Below are 21,843 nucleotides of genomic sequence, written 5' to 3'. Positions count from 1 at the left end.
TCAAAGGAATTTATACTATGAAGATTAAGAAATGTCGTCCAAGTAAAGTTCTCATGAACAAAGCTGTGTATAATGAAGAAAACAAACACGTGACAAACATGTTTTCCTAAACAAGCCTATAAAGCCTCCTATAAACTTGTAAATGAATAACTACAAGCAGTAAGGAGTAATCTCACTCTATCTGCTACATCTCAATGAAGCATGAACACATTCCAAGAACAAAGCTGTGATTTGAAGAAACTATGGTCCTAAGAATCTTCTTTTGTTTTCTAAGCGTGTTTTCACAAGCACTCAGAATTCTCATGTAACTCCATTCCAGGACTGTTTCTCAATAATACACATAAATTATTTTAATTTTCTAAAAAATATATCATATATTAACATGTATAAAAATAAGATATATATAAAAACATATATAAAATATAACAAGTTTTTACATTTGTATATAAATGTTTTAAAGTGTGGAGTCATATGTGTGTGTGTCTGTGTGTGTGTGTGTGTGTGTGTGTGTATGTGTGTGTCTTTACAACCTTCTGCCCAAGAAAGCCAGAAGAATATATCAGAACTATGTCAGGAATTAGAGGTAGTTCTGACCTATCTGATGTGGCTACTAGGAAGTACTACTGTGTCAGCATTCCAGACCACAAGTATGCAACTATAATGCAGGAAATGGAGAGACCCCATCATTCCCTTGGTCTTCTATCAGGGTCCCTGATAAATGACCACTGAAGAACTGAATGGATACCTATCCTTCTGTGAATAGACTCTGATATTGATTTTCAGTGTCGTTTTTTAGCAATTCTTTCAATGAGAGTGAAGACAACAAAAGATTTAGTTGAGCAGAGATGAGTTCAGATTATACTAGGAAAAGATCCATGAAGGGATACATATATATACATATATACATACACACACACACATATATATATACATACATATATATATATATATATATATATATATATATATATATATATATATATATATATATATATGGAGACAGGGTCTCTATATATAACCATGCCAGCCTGGAACTCACTTGTAGTCTAGCCTGGCTCAGGGAAGCCCATCTGCCTCTATCTCCCAAGTACAAGTACCTCTACACCTGACTGAGGCATTTTGACAATGACCTATCTGTGAGTCACAGACTGAAAGGATTACGTAAGATTTATGCACAAACCTTCATTCTCTGATCACTGAAGCACCCCTTGGAATACAACATTGTAAAAATTACAACTGATAAATCATTTGTGTTCTCAATGCTGTGGTTATTTTATTTTCTTAATTTCATGTTCAGTAGCTTTTACCTAGGTGCATACAACTGTGCTAGCATGTGCACGTGTCAGCCAGAAGCCAACTTACACATGTCTATTCCTATTTCCTCTGTGTATGTTTGACCCACGTAGTCAAGTTCTGCAGTAAGTATCTTCAACTGTTGAGTGAACTCACTGGTCCTTTTTCAAGTTTCAAAAATATTTATGTATGTGATGCTGTGTAGGTATGCATAAGACATAAATAGCACTTATAGTAATCAGAGAAAATTTGCATAAATAATGTTTGTCTCTCACAGAATAAACAGATCATCAGCCTTAGCTACAACCTCCTTTAACCAGAGAAAATAATCTGCCATTCATTTGTGTTTCTTAGAAAGTGTTAAGAAAAAATATTTAGTCTTCAGAATAAACTAACATAACCCGTAAAATGGATGGCAGATGATAACTGTCATTTGCAGATAGGTTCTTTTATTCAAAGTATTGTGCTGTTCTATTCTTGGTTGACAATTTATTTATAATAAGAAAACAAGACAATTCTTTTAGGATGAAATAGTTCTGCTAATCTTTTATAAACACCAGAAGATGGCTCAGTGGGAAAACTGTGCTTGGTGTACAAGGCTTTAGTACACTTATTGGACTGGTTATTTCCAGTAGGAACGTTTTCATGACATTGAAGAAGACTATGACATGTAGGGGTATTATGACATTGATTATGTCTTGGGTTTTTCTCAAATATTCAGTCTGTGATGTGGTTCAAGATTATACTGATGAGCCAAACTTTCATTGCATCAATTGCATCTATAGGATGCTGTCCAGTGTGAGATTTTTTGTGATTACAAAGACTAGTGTGATACGCAAAGGCTTTACCACACTGAGTACATTCTTATGGTTTCACTCCAGTATGAACTCTTCTGTGTATTTGAAGATAACTGCGGCTTGCAAAGGCTTTACCACACTGATTACATCCATAAGGTTTTTCTCCAGTGTGAATTATTTCATGCCTATGAAGATCTCGGTTATATGTAAAGGCTTTACCACAAAGATTACATCCATAGGCTTTCTCTCCAGTATGAAGTCTTTTATGTATTTGAAGGTAACTGTGACTTACAAAGGCTTTACCACATTGATTACATTTATTTGGGTTCTGTCCAGTATGAGCCCTTTTGTGTACTTGGAGATAACTGTGACTTACAAAGGCTTTACCACAAAGATTACATCCATAGGGTTTCTCTCCAGTATGAACTCTTTTGTGTACTTGAAGATAACTGTGACTTGAAAAGGCTTTACCACAGTGATTACATTCACAAGCTTTCTCTCCAGTGTGATGTCTTTCATGTATTTTAGGACTGCTACTACATACAAAGGTCTTACCACATTGCTTACATCTATACGGTTTCTCTCCAGTGTGAGTTCTTTCATGTATTTGAAGATCACGTTTTAAGACAAAGGCCTTACCACATTGCTGACATACATGAGGTTTTCTCCAGTATGAATTCTTTCGTGTACCTGAAGATTACTGCGATGGGCAAAGATCTTACCACATTGGTTGCATTCATAAAGTCTTTCCAGTATGATGTTTTTCATGATTCTGAAGACTAGCACAACTTGCAAAGGCTTCACCACAATGACTACATTCATAGGGATTCTCTCCAGTGTGAACTCTTTTGGTGTATTTGAAGATAACTGCGACTTGCAAAAGCTTTCCCACACTGAGTACATTTATAAAGTTTCTCTCCAGTGTGACTTCATTCATGTATTTGAAGACTACTACTATATGCAAAAGCTTTACCACATTGATTACATCCATAGGGTTTCTCTGCAGTGTGATGTTTTTCATGATTTTGAAGATTAACATGACTTGTAAAGGCTTTACCACACTGATCACATTTATATGGTTTCTTACCAGTGTGAGTTCTTTTGTGTATTTGAAGATAACTGAGGAGTGTAAAGGCCTTACCACACTGACTACATTCATATGGTTTCTCACTAGTGTGAGTTCCTTCGTGCCTCTGAAGAACACTCTCACTTATGAAGGCTTTACCACATTGTGTACATAAAAAGAGCTTCTCTCTAGTATGATGTTTTTGATGACTTCGAAGGCTTTGCTGCATTGGTGACACTCATAGGGTTTCTCTCCAATGTGAGTTTTTTCATGTGCTTTAAGAGCTCTGCTGTATGCAAAGACTCTATCACATTCATTACATTCATAGGGTTCTTCTCCAGTGTGAATTATTTCATGTATTTGAAGATTATTGTGAGTAGCAAACACTTTACCACATTCACTGCAGCAATACAGTTTCTCCCCTGTGTGAGTTCTTTGGTGTACTTGAAGATTACCTTTACTTGCAAAGGCTTTGCCACATTCACTGCAATCATAAGGTTTCTCTCCAGTATGAGTTCTTTGGTGTATTTGAAGATGACTGCGAGTTGAAAAGGCTTTACCACATTCATTACAGACATAGGGTCTCTCTCCTGTATGAGTTCTTTCATGTACTTGAAGGGAACTGTGACTTGGAAAAGTTTTACCACATTGATTATATTCACAGAGTTTTTTCCTAGGATGACTTCTATCATTTTGTTGAAGACTACCAAAAGTTGGAAAGGGTTTAGTGCACAGATTACACTCACAGAGTTTCCCTTCAGTGTGGAATCTTTCATCTGTTTGAAGAACACTGTTACTTGCAAAGGTACATTGCTTCTTTCCATATCCCTTACACTCACAAGGCTGGGGTTCAGAGTGACAAATGTTAAACCTATTAAAAGAGAAATAAAAAATAAAAGGATTTACACTGCAGTCATATCTGTGAAATTTTTCTCCCGCATAGACATGTGCTATAGGGATTAAGGCTTCTCCATGACAACAACCTTCTTGTTTCCCATAAACTGTTCCCATCACTAAACTTTGGAAAGTCACAGAAAGTACAGCGTGACACTAGCTTTACTATGGACTGTTTGCTTATAAAAGGTATTGGACACTCACTGGACCCCTAATCAATGTGCATGCTTTTAAGGATTCTTGAATGGGATGAAACTAAATAGATTGACAGTTCTGCAACATGGCTATCATGGGGCTATGACTAAAAGAGTGTAATGGGCTAAGTTTTTGTTTGGTTGTCTTTTTTCTTAGAAGAATCCCTTACAAACATAGCTCAACTCCCTGAAATGAAATGAAATGAAATGAAAGGGCACAGTCTTCTGAGAGTTGAGTGCTCATCAGTGTGCTTATTTCCACTGTTGATTTTCTTCAAAACTTCAGGGCACATTAAATTTTCTTCAGTGATGCATTTATATCAGCTTCCACATGAAAATTACCTTCTATATCTTCGAGAACTTTGATAACGTTCTTCAATATTGTGGTCTTCCCATTTGTAGCCTAATATATAGTACCAGAAAATTTATAATATATTATTTGATACTGTGCAAATTTTAACTTAATATCTCTGGTGAATCTGAGAACCATGTCTCGTTATTTACTACATTCTTCCTCTTTGACAATAGAGATTACAAAAGTGTACAAATAACCAAGAAAGGCTAGACCCCTTGTTGAGAAAGTGAAGGAAAACTCACATTCTTAACTATAACAGTGAGGTAAGAATCTTGGTAGAGACACTTCTCAGAAGGATTCAGCAAAGCCCACTCTTCTGGAGAGTTCACATGCAAATCCTCATAGGTCACTGCATCCTAAAATAGTCCATACATACATCATGAAAATGGTGAGACTGCCTGCACTAAAAATGCACATTTCACTGAGATGATATTTACATAATTCTGGGTGCTCCACACATCTATTCCATATCACAGACATTCAAAAGCAGTCGCCAAGTGTTTTAAGAAGGAAACAGAAAAGGATGATCACACATCTCATTTATGGGCCCACTGAATTCCATGGGGCAGTGCAAGAGTTATGACTACTAACACATAATACCAAGAGACACTCAAGCAGATCAATGAATAGTAGATTTCTGGGGACTAAGCAATCTGCTCTCACTAATGAGCTATGACTGCAGGAGGTTGCAGATACAAGTGAAGCCGGGTGTTACTGCCTCATACCATGCCTGTGCCCACTGGAAGTCTCCCTGCCTGTTTTTCCCTAAGACTGTTGTGATTGCTCTGTTCCACCTGTGATGTCCATTCTTGTGTCTGCCCAACCATACCTAAGAGCCTGTACTTTTTTTTTCATGTTTGAGTTCTTTTGAAATATACAAGCCATGGAAAAGGAATATTCTGGCATTGTTTCCTTTTCGATATTTTTAGCTGTTTTCTGTATGGTGGATCCTATACTCTCTGAAATATGAGTGAGCATTTAAACAAACATTGCATATTTAGCAAAGTGAGTAGAAAAGATTTTGTCTCATTCACAGTTTTCTACAACAGTTCGTCGTCAAAAACAGGGAGAGCAGAAACATAGAGACAGAAGAAGCTGAGGCAGAGACCATGGAAGTGCTTCTTCCTGACTTATTGCTCGTGTTTTGCTGAGTCTGCTTTCTTATACAAGCCAGGACCACCACAACCCAAATTGGGCTGGATACTCTCTCATCAATCAATAACTAAGAAAATACCAAAGGGACACATTTTATTCTTTGTGAATTTCACACCATGCATCCCAACCCCAGGTGGTACTGGTTTTGACGGTATAAAGGGGTCATGAGGAACAACTAAGGCCTGGTAGTATGATGGGCCAGGGAAGGACATTGGTGAAGGTGCAGTGCAGCCTTAGTTGCAGTTGATGGTCCAGGACTGAAGGAGTCAGGTGAAAAATGTTGAGGATTGGCGCCATGAAGAGAGCCTGTGAGAGGCTTACTGGTAAAGCCTAGTTGCAGCAGAAGACTCCAGTGTATTGGCAATGCCAGTACCATGGGATGATCACCAAGAACAACAGCAGCAGTGGAGTAGACTCAACCAGAGCCTAGAATGCTACAGAGAGCAGAGCTGGGGAAGTGATGCTAGTCCTTTGGAGGAGCCCAAAAGATGTGTGGATTCCAAATATTCGAGCAAGAAGCTGTAATGTTGAAGTTGCCTTTGCGAGCCCAAGATGTTCAAGATGCCAGAGCCGTGGGTATCTGCTGAGGAAAGCTGCTAACAGGGAGGGTAATCAGACAAGGAGAATTGTGCTGCAGTCAGCCAAGATGAAAGGAGTTTGAAATCTGACGAACACTTTGATACAGACTTGGAGACGCAGTTTGGAGCTTGCCAAGGTGGTTTTTATCTTGTTTTTTCTAGTATTTCCTCACTGTGACATTTTGGAATGGTATTTATATCCTGTGATGTTTAAGGTATGTTATCTGCCTTTTGATTTTGACTTTATAGGGGATTACAGTTAAGTGATTGGATGAATCTCAGAAGAGACTTTGAACTTTGGACTTTTAACATTGCTGAGACTGCTATAGGCTATGGGGACTTTCAAAGTTCGACAAAATGTATTTTACACGATGCTATGTTTGGGTATGGCCTTTATAAACTCACATCTAAACAAGCCTATGGGGCCACACAGTGGAATGGGGTACTTTGAATATGCTGGGCCCAGAGAGTGGCACTATTGGAGGTGTGGCCTTCTTGTCGTAGGTGTGGCCTTGATGGAGGAAGTGTGCAACTGTGGGAGTGGGCTTTGAGAGCTCCCTTCTAGGTGCCTGGGGATGACAATATTCTCCTGATTGATTTCAAACTGAACCTTTGAACCTACAAGCCAGGCTCAATTAAATGTTCTTCTTTATAACAGTTTCATTGGTTATGGTGTCTCTTCACAGCGATAGAAACCCTAACTAAGACAGACCCACACTATATATCTAGCCTCCAGGCTTTCCTTAGGCAGGAAGGGAAGATTCTGTAACCACATCTATTTGAGGCTCCAAAGCCAAAGCCATGTGGCCTAAGTGGCCAAGTTCTGCTGCTTGCTGAGGCTGGAACATGGCCCCCTCGTTCAATTACATCTTCACCAGCTTTCCGTTTTCCATGATTGCCTTCACTGCCCAAGTTTGGATGACTTGGAATCTGCTCTAGAATCCAGGCTGTCCTTGAACTGAAAGAGGCGCATGGCTCTGTCTCCTGATTGCTTTGTTTAAATGTACTCAACAAGAGGCTTAGACCTGAGCTTTTCTTTACCTGGACCATGCTCTGTAGACCAGGCTGGCCTTCAAGTCAAGACATCTGCATACCACTGACTCCATATATGGACCTAAGCTTTTCTTCACCTAAGAATTACTGTGTAGACTGGGCAGGCCTGGAATTCAGAGATCTCCTTTCCTCTGTTTCCTGAGTATTGAGATAAAAGCCCATCAAACCTAGACCCCATTTTTACTTTCCTAGATCATTATAAGCATAACCACTATATTTCAAGATCTGTATTAAAGGCTTGTTTTGATCTGGACCAAAAGAATGTGTCATCACATCTCAAGACTCAGATCAAAAGTCTGTATCTTTCAGACTCAAGATTTGATCAAAACATGTTACCCTGTTGCCTGGAGATCTGGATCACTTTTGTGCCCGCCACTTGTGGATTGTAGTTCATTCCAGACACAGTCAAATTGAGAAAAGAGAAAAGACATCATAACTCATCATTTATCAAATTGACACACACTCATATCTCATTATGTCCAAATGAAAAATAATTAGTTCATAATATTGCTAAATCTGATATAACTATGACCTAAAACAAACACAAATGTGTAAAAAGTAAGCTCTGTTTGGAAAGATTTTGTCCGAGGTCATCATTCCTTTAATTCCATTTAATATCTTCAATCTACCTGCTTGAACTCAGGATTTATCTCCATTCCACTTCCTGGTGCCACTTTAATCCTTGAACCATATGTTTTGTATCTGTCCTTCCTCATCTTCCTCCTTTGCAAAATGGTTTTGTAATAAGAGTGAAGAACAGGACAGAGTCTATACTAGGCTGTTGTGAGATTTCCTTTGCCAATGCAATTGCTCTAAATCTCTTCACCTTGGCCTCAGGAAGACTCTTCAAACAAGGGCAAAGACCAGCTACAATCTTTAACACAAGAATAATGTCTAAGCAACATACTGAAATGCTTCTCCTTTGAAATCTCTCTCTTTTTTTTATTAACTTGAGTATTTCTTATATACATTTCAAGTGTTATTCCCTTTCCCGGTTTCTGGGCAAACATCCCCCCTCCCCTTTTTTATGGGTGTTCCCCTCCCCATCCTCCTCCCCTTGCCACCCTCCCCACAACAATCTAGTTCACTGGGGGTTCAGTCTTAGCAGGACCCAGGGCTTCCCCTTCCACTAGTGCTCTTACTAGGATATTCATTGCTACCTATGAGGTCAGAGTCCAGGGTCAGTCCATGTATAGTCTTTAGGTAGTGGCTTAGTCCCTGGAAGCTCTGGTTGCTTGGCATTGTTGTACATATGGGGTCTCGAGCCCCTTCAAGCTCTTCCAGTTCTTTCTCTGATTCCTTCAACGGGGGTCCTATTCTCAATTCAGTGGTTTACTGCTGGCATAGGCCTCTGTGTTTGCTGTATTCTGGCTGTGTCTCCCGGGAGAGATCTACATCCGGCTCCTGTCGGCCTGCACTTCTTTGCTTCATCCATCTTGTCTAATTGGATGGCTGTATATGCATGGACCACATGTGGGGCAGGCTCTGAATAGGTATTCTTTCTGTGTCTGTTTTAATCTTTGCCTCTCTATTCCCTGCCAAGGGTATTCTTGTTCCCCTTTTAAAGAAGGAGTGACGCATTCACATTTTGATCATCCGTCTTGAGTTTCATTTGTTCTAGGCATCTAGGGTAATTCAAGCATTTGGGCTAATAGCCACTTATCAATGAGTGCATATCATGTGTGTTTTTCTGTGATTGGGTTACCTCACTCAGGATGATATTTTCCAGTTCCAACCATTTGCCTACGAATTTCATAAAGTCATTGTTTTTGATAGCTGAGTAATATTCCATTGTGTAGATGTACCACATTTTCTGTATCCATTCCTCTGTTGAAGGGCATCTGGGTTCTTTCCAGCTTCTGGCTATTATAAATAAGGCTGTGATGAACATAGTGGAGCACGTGTCTTTTTTATATGTTGGGGCATCTTGTGGGTATATGCCCAAGAGAGGTATAGCTGGATCCTCAGGCAATTCAATGTCCAATTTTCTGAGGAACCTCCAGACTGATTCCCAGAATGGTTGTACCAGTCTGCAATCCCACCAACAATGGAGGAGTGTTCCTCTTTCTCCACATCCTCGCCAGCATCTGCTGTCACCTGAGTGTTTGATCTTAGCCATTCTCACTGGTGTGAGGTGAAATCTCAGGGTTGTTTTGATTTGCATTTCCCTTATGACTAAAGATGTTGAACATTTCTTTAGGTGTTTCTCAGCCATTCAGCATTCCTCAGCTGTGAATTCTTTGTTTAGCTCTGAACCCCATTTTTAATAGGGTTATTTGTCTCCCTGCGGTCTAACTTCTTGAGTTCTTTGTCTATTTTGGATATAAGGCCTCTATCTGTTGTAGGACTGGTAAAGATCTTTTCCCAATCTGTTGGTTGCCGTTTTGTCCTAACCACAGTGTCCTTTGCCTTAAAGAAGCTTTGCAGTTTTATGAGATCCCATTTGTCGATTCTTGATCTTAGAGCATAAGCCATTGGTGTTTTGTTCAGGAAATTTTTTCCAGTGTCCATGTGTTCCAGATGCTTCCCTAGTTTTTCTTCTATTAGTTTGAGTGTATCTGGTTTGATGTGGAGGTCCTTGATCCACGTGGACTTAAGCTTTGTACAGGGTGATAAACATGGATCGATCTGCATTCTTCTACATGTTGACCTCCAGTTGAACCAGCACCATTTGCTGAAAATGCTATCTTTTTTCCATTTGATGGTTTTGTCTCCTTTGTCAAAAATCAAGTGACCATAGGTGTGAGGGTTCATTTCTGGGTCTTCACTTCTGTTCCATTGGTCTATCTGTCTGTCTCTGTACCAATACCATGCAGTTTTTATCACTATTGCTCTGTAATACTGCTTGAGTTCAGGGATAGTGATTCCCCCTGAAGTCCTTTTATTGTTGAGGATAGTTTTAGCTATCCTGGGTTTTTTGTTATTCCAGATGAATTTGCAAATTGTTCTGTCTAACTCTTTGAAGAATTGGATTGGTATTTTGATGGGGATTGCATTGAATCTGTAGATCGCTTTTGGTAAAATGGCCATTTTTACTATATTAATCCTGCCAATCCATGAGCATGGGAGATCTTTCCATCTTCTGAGGACTTCTTCACTTTCTTTCTTCAGAGTCTTGAAGTTCTTATTGTACAGATCTTTTACTTGCTTGGTTAACGTCACACTGAGGTACTTTATATTATTTGGGTCTATTATGAAGGGTGTCGTTTCCCTAATTTCTTTCTTGGCTTGTTTCTCTTTTGTGTAGAGGAAGGCTACTGATTTATTTGAGTTAGTTTTATACCCAGCCACTTTGCTGAAGTTGTTTATCAGCTTTAGTAGTTCTCTGGTGGAACTTTTGGGATCACTTAAATATACTATCATATCATCTGCAAATAGTCAAATATTTTGACTTCTTCTTTTCCGATCTGTATCCCCTTGACCTCCTTTTGTTGTCTGATTGCTCTGGCTAGAACTTCAAGAACTATATTGAATAAGTAGGGAGAGAGTGGGCAGCCTTGTCTAGTCCCTGGTTTTAGTGGGATTGCTTCAAGGTTCTCTCCATTTAGTTTAATGTTAGCAACTGGTTTGCTGTATATGGCTTTTACTATGTTTAGGTATGGGCCTTGAATTCCTATTCTTTCCAGGACTTTTATCATGAAGGGGTGTTGAATTTTGTCAAATGCTTTCTCAGCATCTAATGAAATGATCATGTGGTTTTGTTCTTTCAGTTTGTTTATATAATGGATCAAGTTGATGGTTTTCCGTATATTAAACCATCCCTGCATGCCTGGGATGAAGCCTACTTGATCATGGTGGATGAGTGTTTTTATGTGCTCTTGGATTCGGTTTGCCAGAATTTTATTGAGTATTTTTGCATCGATATTCATAAGGGAAATTGGTCTGAAGTTCTCTGTCTTTGTTGGGTCTTTGTGTGGTTTAGGTATAAGAGTAATTGTGGCTTCATAGAAGGAATTCGGTAGGGCTCCATCTGTTTCAATTTTGTGGAATAGTTTGGATAATATTGGTATGAGGTCTTCTATGAAGGTCTGATACAATTCTGCACTAAACCTGTCTGGCAGGAAACACACCTCAGAGACAAAGACAGACACTACCTCAGAGTGAAAGGCTGGAAAGCAACTTTCCAAGCAAATGGTCAGAAGAAGCAAGCTGGAGTAGCCATTCTAATATCAAATAAAATCAATTTCAACTAAAATTCATCAAAAAAGATAAGGAAGGACGCTTCATATTCATCAAAGGAACAATCCACCAAGATGAACTCTCAATCCTAAGTATCTATGCCCCAAATACAAGGGCACCTACATACGTAAAAGAAACCTTACTAAAGCTCAAACACACATTGCACCTCACACAATAATAGTAGGAGACTTCAACACCCCACTCTCATCAATGGACAGATCATGGAATCAGAAATTAAACAGAGATGTAGACAGACTAAGAGAAGTCATGAGCCAAATGGACTTAACAGATATTTATAGAACATTCTATCCTAAAGCAAAAGGATATACCTTCTTCTCAGCTCCTCATGGTACTTTCTCCAAAATTGACCATACAATTGGTCAAAAAACGGGCCTCAACATGTACAGAAAGATAGAAATAATCCCATGCGTGCTAGCGGACCACCACGGCCTAAAACTGGTCTTCAATAACAATAAGGGAAGAATGCCCACATATACGTGGAAGTTGAACAATGCTCTACTCAATGATAACCTGGTCAAGGAAGAAATAAAGAAAGAAATTAAAGACTTTTTAGAATTTAATGAAAATGAAGGTACAACATAACCAAACTTATGGGACACAATGAAAGCTGTGCTAAGAGGAAAACTCATAGCTGTGAGTGCCTGCAGAAAGAAACAGGAAAGAGCACATGTCACCAGCTTGACAGCACACCTAAAAGCTCTAGAACAGAAAGAAGCAAATACACCCAGGAGGAGTAGAAGGCAGGAAATAATCAAACTCAGAGCTGAAATCAACCAAGTAGAAACAAAAAGGATCATAGAAAGAATCAACAGAACCAAAAGTTGGTTCTTTGAGAAAATCAACAAGATAGATAAACCCTTAGCCAGACTAACGAGAGGACACAGAGAGTGTGTCCAAATTAACAAAATCAGAAATGAAAAGGGAGACATATCTACAGATTCAGAGGAAATTCAAAAAATCATCAGATCTCACTATAAAAGCCTATATGCAACAAAACTTGAAAATCTGCAGGAAATGGACAATTTCCTAGACAGATACCAGGTACCCAAGTTAAATCAGGAACAGATAAACCAGTTAAACAACCCCATAACTCCTAAGGAAATAGAAGCAGTCATTAAAGGTCTCCTTTGACATCTCTTTGGCCAGACTTTCAGAGTTCGAATCACCCTCAGCACTACTGTCTTCTATGCTTTCACGTGTATGGACCAAACTTAAACCATTCCACTGTCATGGTTATGACCAGACTCTGGGCTCTCTGCAGGCCACCAAAGACCACCAGAGGGTCAACTCCTAGCTTATATGCAAAAGCCAAGAGTCTTTATTCAAGCTCAAGCTCAGATGTCTTCAACCTATCCAATGCCATGGATAGGTAGAAAAGGTGCTGATCTGGGTGCTAAGCAGGTTGAGGTGACTTCCAACTTGGCAATTACATAACTGGTTGACATTTCAGATGAAAAACATTTCAGAAATCATAGTCTGTATATCAGTTTAGCTAGCATCATAAACTTGATACACACACACACACACACACACACACACACACACACACACACCTAGATAACTTGAACATGACATTTGCCATTTCCCATTATCAAGGGGGGTTACTGGAACAAGTTGTGGTTTATCCAAATACTAAGTTCAAACTAAGGATATACTAGACATAAAATGAAGTCTGTTCACAAAAAGGATCCAGCTAGGCTGGTTCCTTCACTTTCTTAATCCAAAATCTCCATATCCACATGTTTCCAAACAAAAGGATGGTCAGGTCTATCATAGCAAAACCCCAGTCCCTGGTACTAACTATCGTCTTAAAGTTACTGTTTTATTGCTATGAAGAGACACCATGACCAAGGCAAATCTTATAATGGCCAACATTTTATTGGAGCTGATAATGGTTTCAGAGGTTTTTGTCCATTAGAATCATCGCAGAAAGCAAAGCAGTGTACAGACTTGAGGCTGGAGGCGCAGCTGAGAAGTCTTATACTTGATTTTCAGGGAGCAAGGAAGAGACTCTTGTGCAAAAGAAGCCAGGAGGAGGCACATTCATTTCACACTGGCCAGAGCCTAGGCAGACCATAAAGCCTGCCCCCACAGTGGCATAATTCCTCCTCAAATGGTACCTGCTCAGTGTTCTATGATTTACAGAAACTAAGCCAAATGGACTGTGTCTTAATAATACCACCAGACTGAAGTGAACCAACTACATTTGCACTTACCCATGTGAGTGAGTTAGCGAAAGGTAATTTCCCTAGATTGTATGCCCACTAATTTGGTTTTCTTTCATTCACAATGTATGAACTAATGTATCCTGGGTATGTAGTACACAAAGTCTTTCACTAGCCACATAAGAACCTCCTTTGTAATGAAGACCCCTGACATAAATATAAACTATAGGCTTATGCATTTCACATATGCTGTCAACTTGGTAAATGCTGCTTTCTGACTGTGGTAATTTTAATAAGAATGGTATTCACAAGGTCATACATTTGGATGTGCAGTCATTAGAGAGTAGTGCTGTGTAAATAGAGACTAGGACCTTGTCTTAGTCAGTGTTTTACTGCTCTGACCAGACACCATGACCAAGGCAACTCTTATAAGGACAACATTTAATTGGGGCTGCTTACAGGTTCAGAGATTCAGTACATTATCCTCAAGGCAGGGACATGGCAGCATCCAGGCAGGCATGGTACAAGAGGAGCTGAGATTTCTATATCTTCATGTGAAGGCTGCTGGCAAAATACTGACCTCCAGGAAGCTAGGACTAGTGTATTAAAGCCCACTCCCACAGTGACACACCTACTCCAACAGAGCCACACCATCTAATAGTGCCACTCCCTGGGCAGAGCATATATAAACCATCATAAACCTTTAGCCTTGATGGAGTACACAAAGCCTTGTAGGAAGCAAGTCACTGAAGATGGGCTTTGCAGCTTCAAAGTCAGGCCCAGTGTCTCTCTTCCTGCTGCCTGCGGATCTGGATTTGGAGTTCATAGCTCCAAATTGAGCACCATGTTTCCTGTGTGCCACCGTACTCCCCGTAATGACAATAATGGCCCAAACCTCTGAAAATAGTAGCAAGCCCTAATTATATGATTTCCTTATAAGAGATGGTGTGGTCATGGTGTCTCTTCACAGTAATAGAACTTTGACTAAGAAACTACTCTGATCTCATGACTTGCTAAGATTCCACTCTTATACATGTCAGGATTACTTACCAGGATGGCACCAAACACAGCTGATGGGCACTATGATATCAATCATTAATCAATAAAATACCCTACACATTTGCCCACAGGACAGTCTGACTCTAGCTTTTGTCAGGCTGACTGAATCCAACCAACGTTCATCAGAGTCATCTCCCAACTTCCAAGGACAGACTTTAAAGCAAACTTCAATTTCCTTAACCCCAGTTTTCAGTGTGTGTGTGTGTGTGTGTGTGTGTGTGTGTGTGTGTGTGTGTGTGTGTGTGTGTGTGAAAATTTTTGAAAATCTGTCACATTTAAGACAAGAGTGATGGATGAGCAGATAAGAATAGTTATTGCTCTTGCAGAAGACCTGGGTTTGGTTCCCAGCACTACCATGGTGACACTAAAGTATCCCTAGATACTATTGCAGGGTATTAATCTTCTGTCTGATGTAGGATTGGTAAAGATCCTTTCCCAATCTGTAGGCTACCATTTTGTCCTATCGACAGTGTCGTCTGCTAGAGAAGCTTTGCAGTTTCCTGAGGTCCCATATTTTACTTCTTGATCTTAGAGTCTGAGCCATAACCATTGGTGTTCTGTTCATGAAACTGTCTCCTGTGACAATGACTTAGGGTGAATCCTGCTTCATAGAATGGTTCTTGGCTTAGATAGTGGTTTGCCTCTAGTAGAATGTTAAACCTGCCCACAGGCCATAGATTCTGTTCTCTCCTTCTTGGAGTTTCCACTCTTAATAAGATTGCATCACTATTACTGTTTTTCCTTCCTAAAGCAAGTAAACCCACTTATTTCAGAGATCAGAAATCTGAAAACACTTTTGCATCTTTAAACTTTAGTAAGAACGAAAATGCTAATGGTTCAAGTGACACTTCTGCCTTTTAGTCAAGAAAGCAACAGGATTGGGGCTGGAGAGATGGGTCACTGGTTAAGAGCATTAACTACTCTTCCAGAAGTCCTGAGTTCAATTTCCAGCAACCACATGGTGGCTCACAACCATCTGTAAATGGGATCCAATGCCCATTCGTAAATGAGATCCAATGAAGACAAGAGTGATGCCAAAGTCTGGCTTACATCTGGACAACATTCTTTTCTCAAGAGCTATAGTGTACTTCTAAAAATAAAATGAATAAATCTTAAAAAAAAGAAGAAAGCAACAGGCTTCTTTTCTTTGAGGCCATTTTATCCTAACCTGCCTACAAAATTACTACCTCTGATTCTTATCCCACCCACTCTGAAGAGGTAACCTTATTAGGATTGGGAATATAGCCCCTCTGGCTTTTCTAGTTGTATTTGTATTCAGTGTCAGTGTTGGGGTACCCATCAGAGATCCTTTAAAAGATCTCAACTGTCAGGTGTCCTTGACTTGTGACTTAAAAGGATTAAAATGTCCAAACTCATTGGTCTCTTCCTAGGATTACAAGGGCCCCTTCCATTAGATTCCTGGTTTTCCTAGTATCTCTAAGGTTACTCTCTAGAAAAATGACTCCAAAACCAGCCACTTTGTAAGCTCTTGTAATAGCAAAAAGTCACCATGATGCCCCATCCATGTGGCTTCCAAATGGGGAGAGAAAAGATATTTATCCATCATTTCATGTTTATGCTAAAACAATACTGGCTGGTCTCACTTGACTGTAGGCAGATGCTAGAGGAAGCCAAAGTCTGGCTTACATCTGGACAATGTTCTTTTCTCAGGAGCAAATATTACCAAGATACATTTGTCTAAGAAACATCTCCTGTAGACTTACACTTATTTTATGTGGAGTCGGCTCCCTTGGGTGTTACCAATTCTTGTAGTCCTTGCTTGAGTTTTACTTCTAAGTGTTAAAGATCATGCAGGGGGTTTTTGGCTCAGACTTTCTTAAAACCTACTTTTAGTAAGGGTTCTAAAATGTTTCAACCACTCCCTCTCCCTGTAGCATATGTTTATGAGGAACAGAGCATTAAACTGTGTAAATGCAACATGAGCATCTTTTATTTGTTGTTCTTCTTTTAATAGGTATTTCAACTGTTCTCAATATAGTACATGTAAAGCAAAGGGCTATGGGAAGAAGCAGTATACTTCTCTCTTTCCCAGAACAATTAGAAGATGTGATATCATCCCCACTGTGAGAAGACAAGGTGAATGGGACACAAGTTTACAAGTAATTGGTTTTCCAGATTCAGTGGGAATACATCAAAATACTGACGTTGGAGAAAAGCCTTATGCGTACAAGGAATGTGGAAAATCTTCTCTCTGTCCTGGTTTACTTTGCATATGTAGTATAACTCAGACTGTAGGAAAATGTTATGAATACAATCAGTGTGGGAAAGCACTCAGTTCTTCTTTTTCTCTTCAAAGATGTAAAACAGCTCACCTGGCAAAAGGAAGTAATGGATGTGAGCCAAGTAGTAAAAGCTTTAACCATCATAGGTATCTTAAAATACAGAGCACAACCTACAATGAAAAGGACCTCTATGATGGTATTCAATGTGATAAAGCCTCTTTACAATTACACCAAAAAACTAATTCCAAAATAACACCCTATGAATATAATGAAGGAGATAAATTCATCACATTTCACCGTCATCATCACATATGTAGAATGAACACTAGAGACACAAAGTATGAATATCACCAATGTGGTAAATCCTTTGCATGTCCTAGTTACCTTCAAATACATCAAAGAATTCATACTAGAAAGAAACCCTATGAATGTGATCAGTGTGGTAAATTTTTTGCATATAAAAGTCATTTTCACAAGCATCAAAGAACTCATACTGGAGAGAAACCCTATGAATGTGGTCAATGTGGTAAAGCCTTTTCATGTAATGGTAATCTTCAAATACATGAAAGAATTCATACTGGCGAGCAACCCTATAAATGTAATCAATGTGGTAAAGCCTTTGCATATAGCAATAGTCTTCACAAGCATGAAAGAACTCACACTGGAGAGAAACCGTATGAATGTAATCATTGTGGTAAAGCCTTTACATGTCACAGTACCCTGCAAATACATGAGAGAATTCATACTGGAGAGAAACCATATAAATGCAGTCAATGTGGTAAAACTTTTGCACGTAACAGCCATGTTAAAATGCATGAAAGAATTCATACTGGAGAGAAGCCCTATAAATGTAATCAATGTGGTAAAGCCTTTGCATATCATAGTCATCTTCAAAGGCATGAAAGAACTCACACTGGAGAAAAACCTTATGAATGTAATCAATGTGGTAAAGCCTTTGCATATCGCAGTAGTCTTAGACTACATGAAACAAGTCATACTGGAGAGAAACCATATGAATGTAAGCAATGTGGTAAAACCTTTGCCTGTTCCAGCTATCTTCAAATACATTTAAGAATTCATAGTGGAGAGAAACCCTTTCAATGTAAGTATTGTTGTAAAACCTTTTCATATCGCAGTAGTCTTCACATGCATGAAAAAAATCATACTGGAGAGAAACCCTTTGAATGTAAGGAATGTGGTATATCTTTTGCATATCTTGGTACTCTTCAAAAGCATGAAAGAATACATACTGACAAAAAAGAAAATTTCCCAGAAGGCTAATAAATGAAGTATACTATTTCAAACCACAGTCATTGTCTGCACTGAGCTCTCTCTCTGGTGCTTGAGTAACAGTACAGATATTATATCATTAAAATGTTGTCTCCTTTTCAAATTGCCAACATATTGTCATCTAAGAATAAAAGAACCCACTGTCTCATGACAATTTAAATAGTAAAATCTTGGTGTAAATGAAAATGTTATTTATGTTGTCATTATTTTTTAATATAACGTAAGTTTATGCTAAGGAAAATATACTTTTTCTTAACATCTTCTCAGAATGACAATGAATACCAGAGAGTTAGCTCAGGGATTGAAGGTGGTTGCTGCTAACCTTGTTGACCTGACTTCATTCTCTTGGATAGCCACATTACTCATGCAAGTTTTTCTCTGAATAATATACTTGTGTTTTATGCATACAACACACCGGATTGTAACATAAATATTGTTGAAACTGAAATAAAACAAATGCATTGTCCCACAAATTTAGGGCACTTGCACCAAATTTGATAAGATTGGTGTTTTGCACATAGAGAAACTAGAGACGTGTAAGTTGTTCACTAACTAGCATATGCACACCATGGGTGTATACACACAATTTAGAAATTTTAAAAAGATGAAATTTACAAAGCAAAGAAATTAAGCAAAATATTCAGAACACAGGATATTATTTAATATTAATTAAATAGATTTAATTAATAATAGATGTAATTAATAGATTGTAAAATTCTAAGTATTACTATTCAAAACAGAGGGTCCTGTTTACATCTTACATTAGCCTTTCATTCTCTGCTTCAGTGATGGGTCATTTTAAAAACATATGTGAAGTAGGTATAGTGGTGCACACATGTAGTGACTCATGAATAGAGGAGTCTGATGAATGACCGTGTTGTTTCTAGGCATTGCACCCTAGGACTGTATATTTTGAAGCAGAGTGTATGTTCAGAGATTGAGCATCACACTGTAAACCAGTGTAAATCATGTGTAATTCTGTCTGTTGCATTGAAGAACCCGAGCAGGTAAAAATCAGTGAAGCTTTTCTAGAAATCAGGGCACCCTTACCTGCCTTTGTGGCATCTATAAATTCTCCTTGTGCAGAGAGTATCTGTTGAAGCACATTTAGGAAATAGACTAGCTTGTTTTTATACAAATCAATAGGTTCACTAAAAGGAAAATGGTTATCAACTTGAAAGGGATCTGTGGAAAAAGCCAGTGCTACATTATCTGAAGAATTCAGATATTAAAATTTCCACTGTTCTTATCATAAAAAAATGTTCTATTGGTTCTTGACCAAATAATTGTGAGACCTGCCCAGAATTATCAATCCTGGAACCACAGGCTAATAATAGAATGAAAACCTTTTTTGGATTAATAAAGAAATGTATCATTCTATTGGCCTGTTATCCCAGAACAGTTCCATAGCGATGCTGTGAGAAAGGATAGCTAATAATGCAGGAACAGTATAGGAATAGGAGATATGCTGAACTTAGGAGATATGCTGAACCTGAGTATTCCTAAATGCATTTTTGTCCTGCTTTAATACTGTACATGCAAGTTCACTGCAGTTTTGGGGAGATGAGGATCAAGATTCCCCTTAAGAACATCAAATAAAAGTTGCAGTTGTGCTGTGGGAATTTTTAACATAGGTTTAATCCAATTCAAGTCCCCTACCTGTTTCTGGAAATCATTTCAAATTTTCCAATGTCTTTTCTAAACTCTATAAGAATGACTGTTGAAGGCATTATCAGTTTTTCTCGATAGAAGATTGGAATAATACATTGATTTCTATGGGGGGGCTATAATGAATTTATAGTTGATTAATCCAATTTTTACCTCAACAAATAACTTCTAGGATTTTATTATTTTTAGCCAAAACAGAATGTCATCCATATGAGTGTAACTTCCAAGCAGTAGCAACAAATTTTTGACACCAAGTTGGGTTATTTGTCATTCCTATTGTAAAACTTTCCATTGGTTCAGATAAGTTTAAAAAAGAAAGTACACTTAAAGCAAATCTTTTACAATCTTTAGGATACAAAAGTATAGTATAGAAACAGTCCATTAAATCTAACAGTGTAATAAGTCATTCCATAGGAATAGTAACAGCTGTGGAAAGCCTGGTTGTAAAGGTCCAGTTAATCCTGTGGTAACGTTCACTTGATACAGATCCTATAGCAAACACCATTTCCCTCCTTCATCACCAAAACAGGAGAATCGTGTCCATGGTCAGATTCTTTTATCTGCTCTTTTTCCAGATGTTCCAAGGGTAATGGCTGGGAGACTGGTGTCTTTCATTTTTTTATGGGGATCTTCAGAAAGCCAGGTTACAGGATCATCACGATACTATTCAGGAGCTCCTAGCAAAAATACACCAAGTCTTGTCTGTTACATTTTAGAATAGGATTTCAAAATTGTTATTTCTTGCAACTCCTTTCCCAGACTGTTTCCAGCAGTTGATCCTTGTGAGAACATCATCTGTTCAGCAGGGGTATTGGGCATGCCTAGGCTTTAAACAACATCTCAAAAATGAACCGCCAGCACTCACAGCACGTATGCCTGGAAGGAACCTGATTTACTCTCATGAGTTTTCCAATTAAGAATTTTGGAACTTTTTGAGGCCCATGGGAAACTCCTACTCCTCTGAGCTCTGCTTGGGTGCCATAAATAGGCCAGTGGGAAGGCCAAGATTGATGAGAAAGAAGTGAGATATTGACACCAGTGTCTAGCAATCCCTCAAATTTCTTACCTACTATCCATAGAGACCTGGTGTTCCTCTTTAGCAGTTCCATCTAGTACACATCTGAGGACCCGAAGATATTCTCTGCCACATTCCTGAACAGACTTTATCCAGTTAAACTTTGTTCAATAACCGTTAACAATACATTGTCCTTTTCCTAAAGTTTGGATGCCAAGAGGAACAGAAGCCATAGCTTTATTCTCACCAAATATAATCCCATTCTATAGTTCCTGGAAAAATCTGCAAGTCCTTTATGGTGACACTCCTTATGGCAAAAGGCCCAAATATTCCAGTAGGTGTGATCTGGACCTCCATTTCTTGTGTTAATATGTATGTGGAGTTGAGACTGAGGTCATGTCTCAAGCTGTATAAGATTTTTCCTGAAAAGTTTTGGTGCATAGGAATGGTGGGCACTAAAAATGGCTGTTGGGTTGACATTCTCCCCTGAAAATAAGTCTGAGGCCTTCATGAAGTTTCCATGAAAAAAATACAAATAAATCAATAAATAAGTGGCCATTCTTCACCACAACTCATGTATCTATACTCATTTCCCCAATAATTTCCTTGTTTACAATGAGAGTATAAACCTGGAAATTTAGCCATCAGGACTTGAGCTTTGTAGACATTGTCAGTTAAAATGCCCAAAACGATCATATTTAAAGATTTGTTACCATTATCTTTATTCATTTTTCCTCTCATTGGCTGCCAATAGTTGAGGCACCTTTTGGCATTGGAGGGCAGTGGCCAGAGAGAACACTTGTGAATATGGAGACCAA

General features: G+C 38.7%; 1 protein-coding gene across 1 annotated transcript; it reads right to left on the bottom strand.

Annotated features, from left to right (window-relative positions):
• Positions 1-2,080: 2,080 nt before the first annotated feature.
• Znf658b-ps1 (zinc finger protein 658B like, pseudogene 1) lies at positions 2,081-21,382 on the bottom strand. The gene is made up of 3 exons (XM_087559904.1): positions 21,273-21,382; positions 19,393-19,493; positions 2,081-2,780 (listed from the first exon to the last, which is right to left on the bottom strand). The coding sequence occupies exons 1-3, from the start codon at positions 21,380-21,382 to the stop codon at positions 2,158-2,160; spliced, it is 834 nt and encodes a 277-aa protein (XP_087416030.1). The 3' UTR covers positions 2,081-2,157.
• Positions 21,383-21,843: the final 461 nt, after the last annotated feature.

This window comes from Rattus norvegicus, chromosome 7 (assembly GCF_021556685.1).
Source record: "Rattus norvegicus strain SHRSP/BbbUtx chromosome 7, alternate assembly SHRSP_T2T, whole genome shotgun sequence".
Classification (NCBI taxonomy): Eukaryota; Metazoa; Chordata; class Mammalia; order Rodentia; family Muridae; genus Rattus; species Rattus norvegicus.
The sequence above is the reverse complement of the archived record's forward strand: the minus strand, read 5'-3'. Positions and strand labels throughout refer to the sequence as shown.